The sequence below is a fragment of the Schistocerca cancellata genome, chromosome 7, assembly GCF_023864275.1.
Source record: "Schistocerca cancellata isolate TAMUIC-IGC-003103 chromosome 7, iqSchCanc2.1, whole genome shotgun sequence".
Classification (NCBI taxonomy): Eukaryota; Metazoa; Arthropoda; class Insecta; order Orthoptera; family Acrididae; genus Schistocerca; species Schistocerca cancellata.
Window position 1 is genome coordinate 278475721 of NC_064632.1, and position 18828 is coordinate 278494548.

An 18828-nucleotide genomic window follows, 5' to 3' on the forward strand; every position below is an offset into this window, starting at 1 on the left:
TAAATAGGCAACATCAGGAACAATTAGAACACCTGTGCCAAGAATTTCGTAACGCTCTTACTGATAAATTAGGTCTGTTAAAGTACAGTGAATACGGAACAGAACTGATTTATAGTACCCCCGTGAGACAGTCCTCATACTGCCTCTCTCCACAGCACATGAAACAACTCAAGGCAGCAGTGGAACAAATGTTGAGAGATGGCATAATCAGACCTTCCCAGTCATCCTATGCATTGTCTATTTTCTTAGTTCCAAAGCCACAGGGGGAGTTGACCAGTGGTGGAATACCGAGAGCTTAATAAGAAAATAGTTTTGCAGTCTATTCATTTGCCAGACCTGCACTCCTGTTATGCTTGGTTCCACTAGGCAGCGCTGTTTACGACCGTTGATCTCAATCAAGAATATTTCCAGTTGCCCTTTGCTGAAGAATCTGTCAGTTGCATCTTTTGTAGCCCGCCCGGTTGGCCGTGCGGTCTAACACACAGCTTTCCGGGCGTGAAGGAGTGCCTGGTCCCCGGCGCGAATCCGCCCGGGGGATCTGTGTCGAGGTCCGGTGAACCGGCCAGTCTGTGGATGGTTTTTAGGCAGTTTTCCATCTGCCTCGGTAAATGCAGGCTGGTTCCCCTTATTCCGCCTCAGTTACACTATTTCGGCGACCGCTGCGCAAACAAATTCTCCACGTACGCGTATACCACCATTACTCTACCACGCAAACATAGGGGTTACATTCGTCTGGTGTGAGACGTTTCCTGGGGGATCCACCGGGGGCCGAACCGCACAATAATCCTGGGTTCGGTGTGGGGCGGCAGGGGGTGAAGTGGACTGCGGTAGTCATCATGGGGTTGTGAACCACTGCGGCTGCGGCGGGGACGGAACCTCTCCATTGTTTTTAGGTCCCCGGTTAACATTTTTTAGGTCCCCGGTTAACATACAATACAATACAACACATCTTTTGTAACAGACTGGAATTTATATGGGTACAATCAAGCACCATCTGGGTTGTCCATGGGGCGGCAGTGCTATCGTGTATTTTAGATAATATTTTTCCTGATTTGAAGTTCAATTATGTCTGTCACTATTCGGATAATTTTGTCATTTTTAGTCAGAATTTTCAAGAATGTGTCATGTGTGTTGTGGAAGTGCTAAAGCGATTATGAGAAGCAGGATTTACTGTTAAACCCACAAAGGTAAAGTTTGCCCAGCCTGAAATTTCCTTTCTGGGGCACACTGTGTTGCCACCGGGTGTTAGTATTGATCAAACACGAACCGGTCAACTCATACAAGGCCCACACCAAAGCATGTTAAAGGGGTCATTTGTTTTGTAGGCATGGCATTTTTATTTTTTTAGAAAATACATCCCTAATTTTGCATAGAGAGGGAAAAAAGTTTAAATGAGGTCCCTCTCAGCAGGCAGATTTCGAAAGACTCAAAACTGCACTGGCAAGTGTGCCAGTATCAGCTATACTCAATTGTGAAAAAGAACGTATTGTCCAGATGGATGCCCCATCATTGGGGTGGCAGCCGTGTTGCTGCAAGAATATCCTCGTGGAAAGAGACCAGTGGCATATGCGTCTCGTAGTCTGTCAGCATTGGAAGCTATAATTCAGTGTATGAACTTGAAGCTTTGGCGGTTTTGTTCGCTTTAGAGAAATTTAGAATGTATCTGGAGCATGGAAGCTTCCAGTTAGAGACAGATAACCAAGCTCTCCGCTGGGCACTCGCACGGCTGAAGCACACAGGGCGTATCGCACAGTGGGCCATAAGGATATCCACTTTTCAGTTTAAGGTTAAACATATTAGAGGAACTGAGAACATAGTTGCACATAGCCTAAGCCTTATATTTAGTGATGACGATGACAGACATGCTGGTGCCTATGAGCTAGTGCACTCCATTGGTGTTGATCCTGATGCAGTTGTATGCCATATTTACCCCTTCTTTTCCAGGATCTTAGTCAACAGCAAGATAAGGATACTGAAATGGCAAACATTAAGGGGCATTTGAGGAAAGGGAAGATAGGCAAGACTTTTATAACATGAGGCAATGTTTTATGTTGTGCTGCTCGAACAGTGCTTCATATCTGTCAATTCTAGATTCCTTAAGTTTTTCAGATGTATACTCTTCTGGCCACTGGATCTGATATCATTTGATTTTTTGTTATGTTCTATGCAATCAACCTATGCCTCATTTAATGGTCACATTGCAGGTGATGGCTTATTTGGATTGTATTTTTATTATAAAAACTCTCTTAAAGATTTGGAGTACAATTTGCTTCTTGTGTATTGGTTTTCTGTGTAATCTTTAATATGTTTATATTTTTAATCAATTTTTTTTATTACGAAGCAGCATTGATACTTCATGTGTTTTCACTGTAATAGAATTTCATACTGTTTAGTGAGCATTTTGTGCTGAGTAAATTATTCTTGTTGAGTAGCTACAAAGCTGATTTTTTTGTCCACACTGTAACAGTTTTGGTCTGTTAAAAGTAACTGTCTTCTAAATTTCTATATTGTGCTATTTTTTTTAGAGAAAATAAATATTCAGAACCTATTTAAATAAAATAAAAATTATTTTAGCAAGGAGCAAGAACCTTTCACAGCTTAACCCACTCCCTCTTGTGGCATAATTTACTTCTTCAGTTGGCTTTTATTTCTAGATTTTCTGTCACTTTTCCATGAACAGTAGATTTGTGTCATCTGCATATGTAACAACTTCTCCATAATTAGTAATGTTTGGGATGAGATTTACATATAAAATAAAAAGCAATGGGCCAAGAATTGATCCCTGTGGCACAGAGGCGTGCAGAGCTTTTGCGTAAGATTTTATTTTCTCTCCTGTCGTTTTTCTGATTTCTGTGTATTGTCTCCCACTTGTCAAGTATCATGCTCCAGTCTCCTTTATTCCCTCTTATTCCATATACTTCTACTGAAGTTTTGTGGTCTACACATTAAATGCCTTTGTTAGATACATAAGTACTTATAACCTCTACTTTAGAGTGTAAGTTGGTTATGGTATTCTTGGTGAGATTTATGACTGCATCTATGGAGCATTTGTCTTTCTGGAAGCCAAACTGGCACTTGCTGGCTAATTAATTTCACAACAAAAACAATGACTCTTTGTGCATAAGTTCGTTCAAATATTTTTGATACAACTGGTAGAAGAGCTACAGGTCTTCGATTTTTTGGTTCACATTTGTTTCTCTTTCTATGTGTTAGTTTATCAATGCTGCCTTTAAGCAATTTGGGAAAATTCCTTTCAGGATTGTTGTGTTGATTAGGTGTGTAAGAGGTTTTTGAGCTCCTACATACAGTATTTAATTTCTATAGACGATATTCCACCAATTCCACACAATTTTGTTTGTTTTACATTTTTTTGTTATCTGTAGCGTGTCTTCTTCTGTTGCTGCAAACAGCACTATAGTTTTTTTTTCCATGGTGGCCAATAAAGGTTTTCCATGTGTTGTTGTATTTAGTATCTGTTTTTTCCTTTTAGTTTTTGGTCTACTGCGGCAAAATAGCCATTGGCGAGATTTATATTATTCTGTTACGCTTTAGTTGCTATGTTCCTGTGAGTTTGATGGTCTATGATTTGTATTTGTAATAGACTTGCAAGCCTCACTTTCATTGTCGGCATTACTTATGTAAGTTTTTGCCTCTAGTTGTTTGGCTGCTTGAGTACATCAGCAAGTTTTCGTTTATATTTTTTGTAAAATATGCTCATCATTGCTAGTTTTGCATATCCTGTGCAATGTTTTTTCCTTGTATGTAGAGACTGAAATACGATTTGATATCCATTTTTTGTTTTTATTGGTGGTTTCGGTATTAGTCTTTTTTTTTTTTTTTTTTACTGAGGATGTTATATTGAGATAGTTGGAAAAAGTATTTATAAAATGTATCATTTTATGATCCAGAGAAGAATCTATTCCCAGCATTTCCAATCCTCCCTCCTTAAGTTTAAGCCTATGGGCTGTTAAGTTTGGTTCATTAACGCTTTGTCTTTTCCATTTTCTTTTGGTACCTTTTCTTTTGTGATCATATGATTTAAGCATATTTTGACTGCATCATGGCCTGACAGAGTTGTTTTTATTACTTCATATTTATACTGAAAGTCACAAAGATTTAAGAATGAGTGATTTATTTGAGTACGACCAGTTTAGAGACTGAAGTGATGACACTTTCTGAATGACCTGACCATCATTTCGCAGGACAATGCTCAAGCACGTACTGTGCAAGCTGTTACTGATTTGTTTGACTGATGGGGCTGCTAAGTGCTATACCACCTACTGCACTCCCCTGACTTAAGCCCTCTTGAGTTCAACTCGATTTCTAAACTGAAGGAAACACTTCACGGCATACACTTCAGAACTGCTACAAATTCGTTGGGCAATAGACCGTGCTGCTCAAACTGTCAACACAACTGGTACTGCTAAGAATATCCTACGACTTCCACATTGTTGGCAACAGGTTATACACAATGCTGGTGACTACTTTAAAGGTCAGTAAAACTTTGAAACACGTATCTATTTTGTACAAGCTGTAAATAAATAGTTGCCACTATTAAAGTTCCAACCCTCATATGTTTACGTCACTTAGTAGTAAAAGTGCACAACTTTGCTCAGAATGATATGGAAGAGTTCAGTAATGTTTTTAATGAAAGAGTTTATGCACCCATTTGGTGGTCTGTAAATGTACAGTGAGGTATTACCTAAATTTATTTCTTGGCCTGTTACTTCTACATGTTGTGATGCCACTACCCGAATTTACTGTATTATTATTAGACCATGCGGCATCGGACTTCCAGAAAGCGGCTCTCGCGTGTAATAGGTTTGAATAGACACCCTATGGTGATCCAACTACTACACGGAATTTTTGGAATAAATAATGATAATGGCGTGTAACCAACTTATTTTTACGTCTATATTTGATTATTAGTAACACTGATAATCTCTTTTAAGTGACTGAACAGGGAGCACTTAATTCTGTATGTTTGATATTGCCTAGCAGGAGGACATTATTCATTTAAAACACTACCACAGCCTGAAATCGTTTCACAATACATAAACACACATGATTAACACTTGAACTTGTTTTAGGTTAGTGTAAACTACACAAATTGTAATTACTGAATTTAATGTTACTGAGCTTGCATTGTGCTGAAGGCACAATGTGTACTGTGGTGGCAGCAATTCCCTTGAACGCTTAATTAAAGAACAACATCATCTTTGCCTCTATACTTCCGTCCCGACTGACATCTCTGCTCAAACTCTTTGCCTTTACAAATGTCTGCTTGTGTCTTGTATGTATGGATGGATATGTGTGTGTGTGCGAGTGTATACCTGTCCTTTTTTCCCCCTAAGGTAAGTCTTTCCGCTCCCGGGATTGGAATGACTCCTTACCCTCTCCCTTAAAACCCATATCCTTTCGTCTTTCCCTCTCCTTCCCTCTTTCCTGATGAGGCAACAGTTTGTTGCGAAAGCTTGAGTTTTGTGTGTATGTTTGTGTTTATTTGTGTGTCTATCGACCTGCCAGCGCTTTTGTTGGGTAAGTCTCATCATCTTTCTTTTTAAATATAATTAAAGAACAATATAGATCTGCTTGTCAATATAGTTACTGAAAACACTAATTGAGAATCACATTGCTCGGACAGAACTGAGTAACTTTTGACTATGGCAATGTAATGAAGAGCCACCACATCAAGCTGGATAGTAATTAAGGTGGCACAGTACCTGGCATCTTCCATCAGTTGCATGAAGTGGCATATGCTGGCAATTTCGGCGTTAATTCCGACTATTTTCTCTTGCAGTATAGCTACACTGATACTCACATACTATAATTTTTCACTGATATTGCAGCACATAGAAATCACTGGATACGGGGTAATAATGAGCTATTTCCTTTATATATATAATTGATTACACTTGGGGAATGCAATTTAAACCACAAAATTATTATTGCCTCCAAACTTTACACACTGTAGAGAACTTGGTTTGACTATTACACCAACTGATTCACAGAATATAAATATACTGGTAATGGTGTAGGTATAACCACCACTGTTCATAAAAATACTCCTGTAAGATAACTTCTAGTTCATTGCTACTCAAGTGAGCTCACCAATGGACCTCATCAGTTATTGAGATCACAATACTCCGTTGGATGTGGCTACTGGTCCCTTCACACCTCGCCATCGGCACAAGCAACTTGTCACAATTAACACAGCATTGCACCATGCAGTGCCATGTACCCCACAGCGGGAAACCGTACTATTTTTGCCGCTCACAGTCCATCTCCGTCGAAATACCGCGTCTTACAAGCCTTAGTGTCCATTTAGCTTGTAACCATATGATAAACGAAGTACATATCTGTTTTCAGCTCACTTCTAAATGGTCTGTTAGCAACGTTACCGTAGCACACACCGGCAGTCACTTTTACGCCACTTAACGCTTGTTCTGCCTCAGAGCTACGCCAACTTCCTTCTACCGCCAATATTACGCACCAAGCTGTACACTGTTCTCATTCTCGGGGATTCCCCCCACACCTAAACATTATTTTACATTACGCCAAGTTCTCTATTTACAATTAAACATACCATAGCATTACAATATTCAATTACAGTCGTTTTCGTATATTGAAGTAATATTATATTTATATTTTTACTACACGTAACAATATTATTTAGTTTAATTCTTTTGTTATTTCACTGTCAGAGTGCAGCACAAGCCAGACACTGTTTCCCGCATAGCGTTCTTTAATTTAGCTGCCACCAGGCGGAAGCACTTCCACTTTGCCTTCGATTCTGGCCCACAGATGGCATAAGTGTCCACTTTCTCTACCGTTGCACCTTGACTATGCCTGGCCTTCACTAAATGGCACGTTGTCACATTACAATGTCTGCCATTTTTTCCTAGGCAGTTTAAACACAGAAATTTGTTTGGGTCAATGAAGACAGCCACAAGACCATGGAATTGCTCTTTGATATCAGTCTTTATTTTTTAAATATATTTGTCACTCACTGACCTTTTTTTCATGATGCTGCTGAGTATGAGCCTTGATCCCACACAGAAACTTCTTGCTGTGGAAATCATGTTTATCATTTTGTTTGTGAATTCTTTTTCACTGCTGTGTCTTAATAAGTTTGTTCAAACACGTCAAAAACATTTTTATAATTCTGTTTTGGTTCAGGATCTGATTCTGTAGACATTTGTTTTGAATTTACCATATTTTTGAAATGCTGCTGAATTTTCGTGTTCTAACTTCAAGTCGCATGTCAATTTTGCAGTTGCAAACAGAACATTTTCAACAGAGAGCCGCCAATTATTAGGAATTCATTTTCATCAAAGGAGGTGCCACATGGAGCTACCAACTGCTCAGACTACCTAGGAGGGCCTCAGAATAGTAACCTAGAAGGGTGACAATGAAACATCAAGACATGCCAATATCATTTATGTAAAATGTAAACTTTCACAGCCAGAATTGTCACAATTAATAAAATATTCTGGGCTATTATGCCATAGTCAAAGGGATTTCACTTTAAAAACCCAACATTTCATCCCCATCTGCGGAAGACATTTTCAAGGGGGATCATAGCTCTGGCGAGTATCATTTATGTTAAACCTCTTGTAAAAAGTCTTTAGTTTTATGTTAGTGACAAATTAGTATCAACTCACAACAGGTCTCTTTATCTGAATCTATAATAAAAGTTAATCTTCACCTAATGTTGTTGAAAATTATTCTGAAGAAAATATTAATACAAGAAAATTACCGATTAATTTCAATTTGATGAAGAAACCCACACCAAAAATTTCGCAGTTTTTCTACCCAGAATCTCCTCATGTTCCATGAACTACAAAGAGATGATAATCCTAGCCAGGTGCCCAGACATTAGGACAATGTTGTGAGAGTCGATCGAGGTTTAACTAATGGAGCATTTAATCATTCAGACAAGAGCTCTCAGCTGAGTAAAGCTTTGGATTCTGCACTGGATCTATAAAAACACAATGAATGCAGAACTCATCAGCACAGGAACATCAGGCACACTGTAAGGTTGACAGACTGGCACCAGAACATCCCAGGACAACCAAAATGGAAATGGACCACAAACAGTGCCTGTGGGAACAGACCACAGGCAGAGTGGGAAGACAGAGGGTATAAATTATGGACAAACTCCATCCAATGATCACACTAATGTAGCACCTAATGAGGGTGACAGGTCACGTAAACACAACATCAGACAAAGAAGATAACATCTGGCAGTACACCCGACAACTCAAGAAAGTCCCATCATATGCAACTGAAACAGGCAATTAAAAAATGAGGATGTAGGTAGAAAGGATGCAATAGGGATACTGCACTGCAAGGTACATGTTTATTTAATGATTTACGGTACATGAAGCTGTTTGAGTCTATTAATATGGATAACAATTTGCATCGTCAACAGATGCTACACAACACTTGACGACTGGATTCAGAAGTAGTTTCTATATAAAACTAATTTTTATTTATATGTTCTTTTCATATTTCCTCATTTGAAGAGTTTACTGAAGAATCAATAACATTAACTGCTGCTCTTTTGTGTACAGTCTTGCTGACTTATCTCATGTGGAACTTCATCTTACGCCTTTTTAAGTTCTCTATCATCTTCATTCTCACTTTCCATGCAAACATTACTCTCTCTCTCTCTCTCTCTCTCACACACACACACACACACACACACACACACACACATTCTCTCTCTCATTCCAAGGAGATTTGTGTTTATAATATCTGCATATTATTCAGCAAATAATATTGTTTATTTAAAATACACCGTTCTTATAATATTAAATTAGATTTCCCATTTCTTGTTCCTCTACTGATTCCCAAGTTCCATTTTCAAAGGAACTCTCCATACTGTTGTGGATCCTCTAACATTTCCAATGGCAACCATGTAAGTACTGGAAAATTCAAACATATATGTTTTACAATCATTTTATAACACTAAATGATTGAATACTTAATACTCATAACATCAAACTGCTAGAAATATAAAGAAAAATGATTCATGTGTTTAACATTATCTGTTTGTTTGTGTATGATAATAACTGCTATATTTTATTAGTAGTAACTGGTGATAGTATTCAGTTACGTAAAATGTACTTCACATACTACATCAATGTGTTTCAAGAGACAATGCCCTCCCAGGTTGTCAACCTGGTATAGTTGCATGTATAATGAAATTCACAAAGACATAAGTGGATATAATTTTAATGTAAGACAGGACCCATAATCTAATATGTTTTATTGCTTGTGAGAGAATTCTCTCTTGAAACATTTTCTATAATGTGTCATACATTTAAAATGAAACAACGGAAATTCCTGGATTGAATAACTACAATACAGAAAGGATAGACTGTTACTCACCACACAGAGGAGGCACTGAGTCTTAGACAGGTACAATGAAAACGACTGTTGAAATATTAGGCTTTTAGGCAAGTCCTTCTTTCGAAATGGAAAACACGCAAACTTAACTTACACACACATGGCCTCTGTCTCCAGGCACCGGAATGTGTGGGTGTGTTTTCTATTTTAAAAGAAGGATTTTGTCCAAAAGCTTAATATTTTAGCAGTCTTTTTCATTGTGTCAATGCCTTCTCTATGTGGCGAGTACGGATATATCCTTTCCGTGCATTTAAAGTTGTTGAATGCTATGAATTGTTATGGGTTACTGTTTAGCCAGTTCTAGTTTTAAATAGTGTACTGCAGATGGCTTGCAACTTGCATTACAATAAAATACATGTGACATGTTCAGCTTCAACTGTAAGCCCTGTCTTTGTCCTTAATGTCTGTTCATTTCATACGTTCCCCATAAAAAAAATTTTGTGTGATTCTTTGGTGTACATCGTAACTCTGATGATTCATCTGGATGCACATAATTAAACTATAGTTGTCTTTATTGGATGAAATAAACTTCAGTCACTGGTAGAATTCATGCAACATCTTATCTCTGGCATGTAATTCATGAAATAAACCTTATGTGCTTCATGTTACAAATTTTTACATGTATACTAATCTGACAGTACACAAAATCGCTTTTTATTCCAAAAGTACCTTTGATGGTACTATACTTCCAAGTCTTGTCTCCTACTACTAATATCCCTCATTTTCTAACTGTTCCACTCTAGAGGGGGTTCTCGACCTCTGCATCCAGTGCTTTGTATCTATGTTCTTAGTCCTGTTACACATCTTATTAATTTTCCCAAGATTCCTTCCATCCCCTGCCTGTAGGTTACACATACACAGTTTCAGTATAAATTTTTATAAAAGATGTCTCATTTCTCATTAACAAGCCAACAATATTGCTAAATAAGGCTGCAGCAGTATGTTTCTCGTTTTATCAGCTGCCTATCCTTCATTTGAAGCAACAGTGTCATCAGTTCTCCATTTATATTTACTTTCTCTGTAAAGACAAAGACAAAGGATAGATTGCACTCACCAAATAGTGGAAATGTTGAGTCAGACAGTCACAACAAAATGACTGCTAAACAAGTTATTTCTTTTTGTTGTGCCTTTCCACTATATGATGAGTAGCAATCAATCCTTTTCACAATACTGTCATTATTCCATCCTGGATTTTCCACTGTTTCATTTTCCTGTAAGAATGTTACCAAGCCCCATGTTTGTATTTTTAAGACACGGCACTAATAAATTCTTGTAATTTTCATTCAGATTTCCTCAGTGGAATATTTTTTGTTTGTCTAATGTCATCCTTCCTTCAAACACTGCACATGAAAGGAGAGACATCTTCTTGGACCGACTGCGGAGTGAAGATACAAGATAACAACTAGATATAAAAACTGCAATGACAGAAGAGATTTTTTAAAAAAAGAAGAAGAAGAATGGTATGACCACATCAACAGGATGCCACCTTTAGCACTTGCTATGGCAAGCGTTATATTTCAACCAAACTGGAAAATGGGATATAGGATGGCCAACGAGGAGAAGGTGACTACTGACTACAGTTTTGTGTAATTCCTTGAAGTGGAAGAAGAAGAAGAAGAAGAAGAAGAAGAAGCATCCGAGTAAATGATTTTCTGACCCTGACAATAAGGAAAAAGGAAGTCACTACTCACTTCAAATACAAACACATTTTTTTACTTATGCGACATCACACATGTAGCATGAAACTGAAAGGAAAATGGGTGGGATACATACAGCCAGTTATACATAATAAACACATATTTTCTATCAATAACATTATTAACTTTATGCCTCTCTCAGTTTTTAACTTTCTGATTTCCTCTCTTAAAAGAGAAATAATCAGTTCTACATTAACATACTGAATACTTTACCTTTGGGGATGCGAGCTGACACAAGAGATGGGATACAACTCATTTAGCTTTGGAGCAGCTATTTTATCGCAGTTGAGCACGTTGATGATTTCAAGTGAGGTTCCCCAAACTGCAATCAAATTGTCTTCAGGAGGCCACCAAGTCAATGACACTCCAATGCCTCTAGTATGTACACACTGCATTGGAGCATTCTGAAAGAAGATTCACATTCATAATGTAGAAGAAGTATCATAATGGCAATTCTAGATTAAACAGATTTATTTAGTCTGTTCCATGAATCAGTGAAATACTTCTATGACAGAGTAGTCACAAAAATACGTTTTGAGATTTGTGTATTGTTCCATGTCTATAAGACAGCTGAAAGATGAATGGTAACCAAATACCATCTTCTGGAATATCTTTAACCCCACCCCTCCTCCACCTCAAAAGATTGAAATTCAAGAAAGCAAAAATGATGCAGCTTTCTCAAAGCATCAATCATTAGATGATATCCATCTCTTAATGAATGGAGTTGAAAGAGGCAGCAGGATTAACATAATTACAGCACTGCCACCACTGTCTATTATACATGGGCAATGGTGAAAAGGATGTCGCATCCTGCAATGATCTTCAGATCCAGAGTCTGATTGCCATGCCAAAGTGTGGCGAGTGAATTTGGATATTTTTAGTGGTGCCTTGATTTTCTAACAATGTTGAACAGGAAAAGTATTATAGACAGTGAACAATTACTTTCATTATAAATTGCTGTAATTAATGAAGAGAACAGCATTACCCAGAACAATGTTGATATGGATTTTGTCAATGAAATGGAGTTAATTAGCAGAATTCAAAATGTAGATGCAGTAAGAAAATGCAAATTTACATTTAAATGTAGATGTTGAAACATGTGAAGCAGGAATACATAATAATAGTGTTGAGGCTGCAGGAAGGACGGATGCACTACTGCAGTTTGTACAATAAATTATTTTCCATGTACGATTACAATCAGCATGAGTAGTAAATGTGTAACTTTTGTCAGAAACAATGGGAACATAATAGTTATCTTGACAACCCTGTTAGCAATGATGATTTGATCATAATTTTGATAAAGTTTCTACCATGTAAAGTAACAAAACAATTAGCATCACAAACATTTGATGATTATGATGAGTTATTAAGAGTTATAGATCATTTGGAAGAGATTGACAACAAAGGAACATCAGTGGGATTGGAGCAAAATTTGACTCATTGTAATAAACATATACAGCATCATGATGCACTGCAGCATGATAATTTTGGATGTCCAACATGGAATCAATAGAATAATAATCAACAGTAGTATATGATGAAATGCAAAGAGATGAATGTTCATGAAACTGTGTATCAATGATGATCAGTTTCGAAATGGTGAGAGGAGGGAAAATGAGTTTGGCTGACGGAATCAATGGGTAGTATTTGATGAAAGATTTTAGGATCATTCGCTACTCCAAGATATGGATGACAGAAACTGATAACATGTGCAATCATTGTTAAACTAAAATTAGTTTCAGATGAGGCTCGCTCTGGAACGTATGGACAGCTTAATGGGACAGATGGGACAATACAAATTATAAAATACAAAAATGAAGATATTAGGACTGACATACTGAGAGAAGATGTGCAAGTTGTTAATGAGGTGTTGAATTCATTGATTGAATTTGGTGTAAACGGCCAGAAAATTACAGCACTTTTAGGTTTAATTGTGACAACGGGGCACAGAGTTCATGCTGTCATTAACTGTAAATTAGGTGTAAGACTTTAGATAGATACTTTGACATGTTGTATTGATTCTTGATTCTTTGGTTGTCGATTGGGTGTTTGGTAATGACTGGCTAGCAGAAATAAGATGTAATATTGACTATGGAAGAGGCTGTTTAAGTACCTGTGACAGGAGTGAAGAATTGGAGGTTAATTTCATCAGGTTCGTCGGAGAAAAGGTAGAAGTGTCTGCTGTGTTAGGAATTAGAATTACTGAGAAGACAGTAGATGATGGAACTGAAGTACCAGTATATAAAAAAGATGATGGGTTTGTAACGGTTCCACCTGCTTTATTTATGTTGTCCTCAGTGTCGATGTACTGCGTTGCTACACTGGCTGAAAGATGGGGTTTGTAATTTGGAAACTGACACGATAAATAATGTAGCCGACAATGCACAGTTGCGTTTCACTATCTTTGACTTTATGATCACAACCTTCCCATAATACACAGTTATATATGGCGAGTGCACTATTATTTAACTGTCGATAAGCCTCATTAATAGTTTGCAGGCGAAACTTCACATACTGCTGCAATAGTTTACTATTGAACATCTACGAGCAGTAAAAACATAACCGCATAATTCACAGTTCTTGAAGAATAAACAGGTATGTATGGAGCAGACACTGTCATTGTTTTTACACACAGTCTAATTGTTTAACACTTATTCCACAGTTAAGTTGAAGCATTGTTGTTGTTCTAACCAGCACAGGTTACTCGTCTGAAACTCGGCTGTGGATTGACTGTCTTGTGTCCAAAATTGGGCTCTTATATATATTTGCAATAATAGGTACTGAAACTACACACTGTTCGAAGTTTAATTTACATAAATTACAATTAAAACTTATTAAATTAACTGAATACATTGAAAAACTGGTTCTTTTTAATAGTTTCTTCTACTATGAGGCTTAAGCCAAATTATATGTTTAAATCATGAAATTAACAAATATAAGTATGCAAACAATACTTTGGACAAACTGTTAATTACTTTGGAAATGATTAAGGACTTGCTTTGCTAACATGTTTTCAAATAGACCTAAACAGATTCTTTAAGATTACTAGTATTTTGTCTTCCAAATGCTTACAATTAGTACAGAATTTATATTTGTTTATACGTCAACAATAGAATTTAAGTTACATAACAATTACTGATTTCGCTCTATAACAAAAGGAATAGTCAAAATAAATTAGAAAATCAATTACATACATAAAACAAAGCATGAAATTAGATCTGGTGTTATATTCTTTAAAACTGAGGGCCAACCTTTCTCTTTTATGAAAATACAGATTATATTCATGTATGCTAATGTTAAATTGTTAAAAAGTAACAAATGAATTTTAAGGAAGCAGATGGCAAAACAAGGGGAATTAAAAGTATCCCAGCTTGCTTCATCACAGGTCCACGGAAAAAATGAGAGGAGATTCAGGATGTCACATGAAAAATTCAAGAGAAAACAGATGATTTGAGTAACTGGCTCTTTTCCTGCAGAGAAGAATTGCGAGAAGTTTTACTTATGCATGCTGAAGACTCTTCAAGTAAACCAAGACTGGTGAAGGAATGTTAATGTCAGATTAAAGTATGTCTGAATGAACCATTTAAAATCAAATCATATTCAGTGCTATTAGCTAGAAGAGAAGCTCCAGAAGAGGAGATTAAATGCATGATAAATTGTGACATAATTGAGAGGTCATACAGCGAATATTGCAATCCGATATTTCCACTAATTAAGAAGGATGGGTTGGTTAGACTTGCTCTGGATTCTTAAACTATTAATTGCATTATTGTACCCCAGCAGGATAGCCTGAGAATATTGAAGAGATTTTTCAGAAGTTTGATAGTACTTGTTACCTTAGTATCCTGGACATGACAAGTAACTCTTGGCAGCTGGAACTGGAGGGGGGAAGCCAAAATTCACTACGCTCTTCTATAATAGACTGTGTTATCACTTCAAAAAGATGTCATTCAGTTTAAATATTTTGCCAGCAGCATTTGTTAGAGCTTTGGATGAGATTCTTGGAAAACACTTTTAGGATGTGACGATGTTTTGACTACATGTCAATCGTGGGAAGAGCACATACACACACTAAGTAAAGTTCTGTATACATTTGAATCAGCTGGAGCCATACTCATTTTGCAAAAGTTGGAGTTCATGCAGAAGAAGATACAAATTTTGCGAAAAGTTATCTCGTTAGCAGGGATTGAAACAGATTTACAGCAATTAGAAGCAGTTCAAAATTTTTAATTGCCAGCTTGTAAGAAGCAACTTCAATCTTTTCTTGGTTTTTGTGGATATTACTACTGATATATGAAAGATCATTGTCTATTATCACCTACATTGGTGGTGTTAATAAAGAAGAATTGAGTTTGGACATGGGGGACCTAGCTAGAAGAAGCATTTGATGAGGTACTGAAACAACTTTCGGAAGTTCCACTATTACACCTATCAGACCTTAATGAACCATTTTATCTAGGGCTGGATGCTACCGAATTTGGATTTGGTGTTCATCCGTATCAAATAGTTAATGAAGAAGGTGAAACGGTATCATACAGCTGCATTCGCAAGTCATGTTTTGATAATGTGGGACAATAAAAATGCAGTGACTGAGCAAGAAGCACTTATGATAATTTGGAGCTTTGAAAGGCTTCGCTATTTTCTGTTTGATTGCCACACCATTGTAAGGACAGACAATAGGGCATTATTTTTCCTTCTTCACAGTAAATTATTGCATAACCATCTTGTCAGATGGGCCTTCGCTCTTTAGGAGTACAGTTTTGAGACATAATACATACCAGGTGAAAGAAATGTGGTATCTGAGGCTTTGTCATGTCTTCCAGAAAATTTGAAACATGTTTGCATTGAGACATCATGTGTAAAATGATATCAAAATTAATTTCATGAGAGGAGTGGGAAATCCAAAATTGGCTGGTGTTTATATAACATAAAAACAGAGCAAGAGGCAGATGAGATATTAAAAATGGTAAAGGCAATGTATTCAGATGAAACAGAGATTAAAATTTGACACTATTACTTAATTCATAACAATATCTCGTACCAAAGAACAGATATGAATTCAGACTCATGGACCTTTGTATATCACAGCAAATGATTGATGTTCTGATGACATATATATACTACAGTTTTGCACATTTTGATCTGAAGGAATGTTTACAGCAACTTCAAAAACAAGTGATTTTCAACAATAAGTCTCAGTTAGTGCGACTGATTATTAAAGAATGTGACTTACGCCAGTGTACCAAAGTGTCTACAATGCAGCATAAAGAATTCAAGCACAATATTCTGCCAAAAAAAGTAGGTGAGATCACTTGTTTACATCTTTTTGGACCTCTTTGCAAGTCTTGTGGGGATTTCATGCAAATCTTGGTAGTTGTGGAATAATTTTCAAAATTTAACAATACACGGAAAGGTTAGATTGCTACTCACTGTAAAGGTGACATGCTGTGCTGCAGACAGGCACAATGAAAAGACTTTAGCTTTCAGCCAATGCCTTTTTCAGAAAAGGAAACACACACATTCATTCACACAAATACGCACACCTCAGGCACACATGACTGCAATCTTCGGTAGCTCTATTAAGTGTGCGTGAGGTGTGCTTGTGTAAATGAATGTGTGTGGGTTTCCTTTTCTGAATAAGGCTTTCGCTAAAATCTAATGTTGAAGTGTCTTTCTGTTGTGCCTGATTGCAACTCATTGTGTTATCTATATAGTGAGTAGCAAGCTATCTTTTCCTTATACTGATTTATTCCAACCTGGTGTTTCCACTGTTTTATTTTCAAGATTTGTTCGCTTCCTTCCACTGTGAAAAGCTAATAGTAACATTAAAGAAAGGAAATCCAGGCTGGAATCTAACAATAGTATAAAAAGGATAGTTGCTACTCTCACCATATAGTGGAGATGCCGAATTGCAGACAGACACAACAAAAAGATTGTCACAAAATGAGCTTCCAGCCAATAAAGCCCTTGGTCAAAATACACACACACACACACACACACACACACACACACACACACACACAATGCAGCTCACAACACACAACCATAGTCTCTGGCAGCTGGAGCCAGACTAAGAAAAACGGTGTATGATAGGAGAGGCAACAGGGCGGGAGAAAGGAAGAGACTAGGACGAGGAGGGGGAGGAATAACAGGGTAAGGGTGCAGGGTGAGGTGGAAAGAGGGTAGGGCAGCTAGGTGCAGTTGGGAGGCTAGACAGTGTGCAGGGGAGAGAGGGTGGGGACAGGGGTTAGCGGAAAAGGAGAAAAGTAAAAGAACTGTGTGTGTTGGTGGAATAGAGGGCTGTGTAGTGCTGGAAAGGGAACAGGGAAGGGGCTATATGGGTATGGACAATGACTAATGAATGTTGGGCCAGGGGGATTACGGGAATGAAATGAAGAACGTCGTGTTGGATGGTGTACTCATCAAGAGGGTGCTCCATTTGTTCTCAACTACAGTTTATCGGTGGCCATCCATGTGGACAGACAACTTGTTGGTTGTTATGCCCACGTAGAATGCAGTGCAGTGGTTGCAGCTTAGCTCGTAGATCACACAACTGGTTTCACAGGTAGCCTTGCCTTTGATGGGATTTGTGGCTTGTGACCAGACTGGAGCAGGTGGTGATGGGAGGATGTATGGGACAGGTCTTGTGCCTAGGTCTATTACAGGAATATGAGCCAAAAGGCAAGGTTTGGGAGCAGGCGTTGTGTAGGAATGGACAAGGATATTGTATAGGTTTGGTGGTTGGCAGAATACCATTGTGTGTTTGGGAGGGAGGAGGGGGGGCAGTTGGAAGGATAGTGGGTAAGATATTTCTCATTTCAGGGCATGATGAGAGGTATTCAAAAGCCTGGTGGAGAATGTAATTCTGTTCTCCAGTCCAGGGTGATACTGAGTCACTAGGGGAATGCTCCTCTGTGGCCAGAGAGTGGGACTTGGGAGGTGGTGGGTGACAGAAAGATAAGGCATGGGAGATCTGTTTTTGTACAAGGTTGGGGGCTAATTACAGTCTATAAAGGCCTCAGTGAGACCCTCAGTGTATTTTGAAAAGGACCCACAGTACAAAAAAGAATATATATATATATATATATATATATATATATATATATATATATATATATATATATATATATATTTTAAAAAAGAAAGATGATGAGACTTACCAAACAAAAGCGCTGGCAGGTCGACAGACACACAAACAAACACAAACATACGCACAAAACTCTAGCTTTCGCAACCAACGGTTGCCTCGTCAGGAAAGAGGCAACCGTTGGTTGCGAAAGCTAGAATTTTGTGCGTATGTTTGTGTTTGTTTGTGTGTCTATCGACCTGCCAGCGCTTTTGTTTGGTAAGTCTCATCATCTTTCTTTTTAAATATATTTTTCCCACGTGGAATGTTTCCCTCCATTATATATATATATATATATATATATATATATATATATATATATATATATATATATATATATATATATATATATATATATGATATATGATATGCTTATAATAGAATAATAGAAGGAAACATTCCACGTAGGAAAAATATACCTAAAAACAAAGATGATGTGACTTACCAAATGAAAGTGCTGGCAGGTCGACAGACACACAAACATACACACAAAATTCAAGCTTTCGCAACAAACTGTTGCCTCATCAGGAAAGAGGGAAGGAGAGGGAAAGACGAAAGGTCGTGTGTCTGTCGACCTGCCAGCACTTTCAT

The 18828-nt window shown here is 37.5% G+C and overlaps 1 protein-coding gene across 1 annotated transcript in view; it reads right to left on the minus strand.

Moving 5' to 3' along the window:
* Positions 1-8663: 8663 nt before the first annotated feature.
* The window catches only part of LOC126092321 (cytoplasmic dynein 2 intermediate chain 2-like), a 103563-nt gene continuing 93398 nt past the window's right edge, over positions 8664-18828 (minus strand). Inside the window, exons 9-10 of the mRNA XM_049907853.1 lie at positions 11325-11515; positions 8664-8930 (exon numbers count right to left, since the gene is read on the minus strand). Of these exons, the coding sequence (XP_049763810.1) occupies positions 8846-8930; positions 11325-11515 (276 nt within the window). The 3' untranslated portion in view covers positions 8664-8845. The remainder of the gene's footprint in view (positions 8931-11324; positions 11516-18828) is intronic.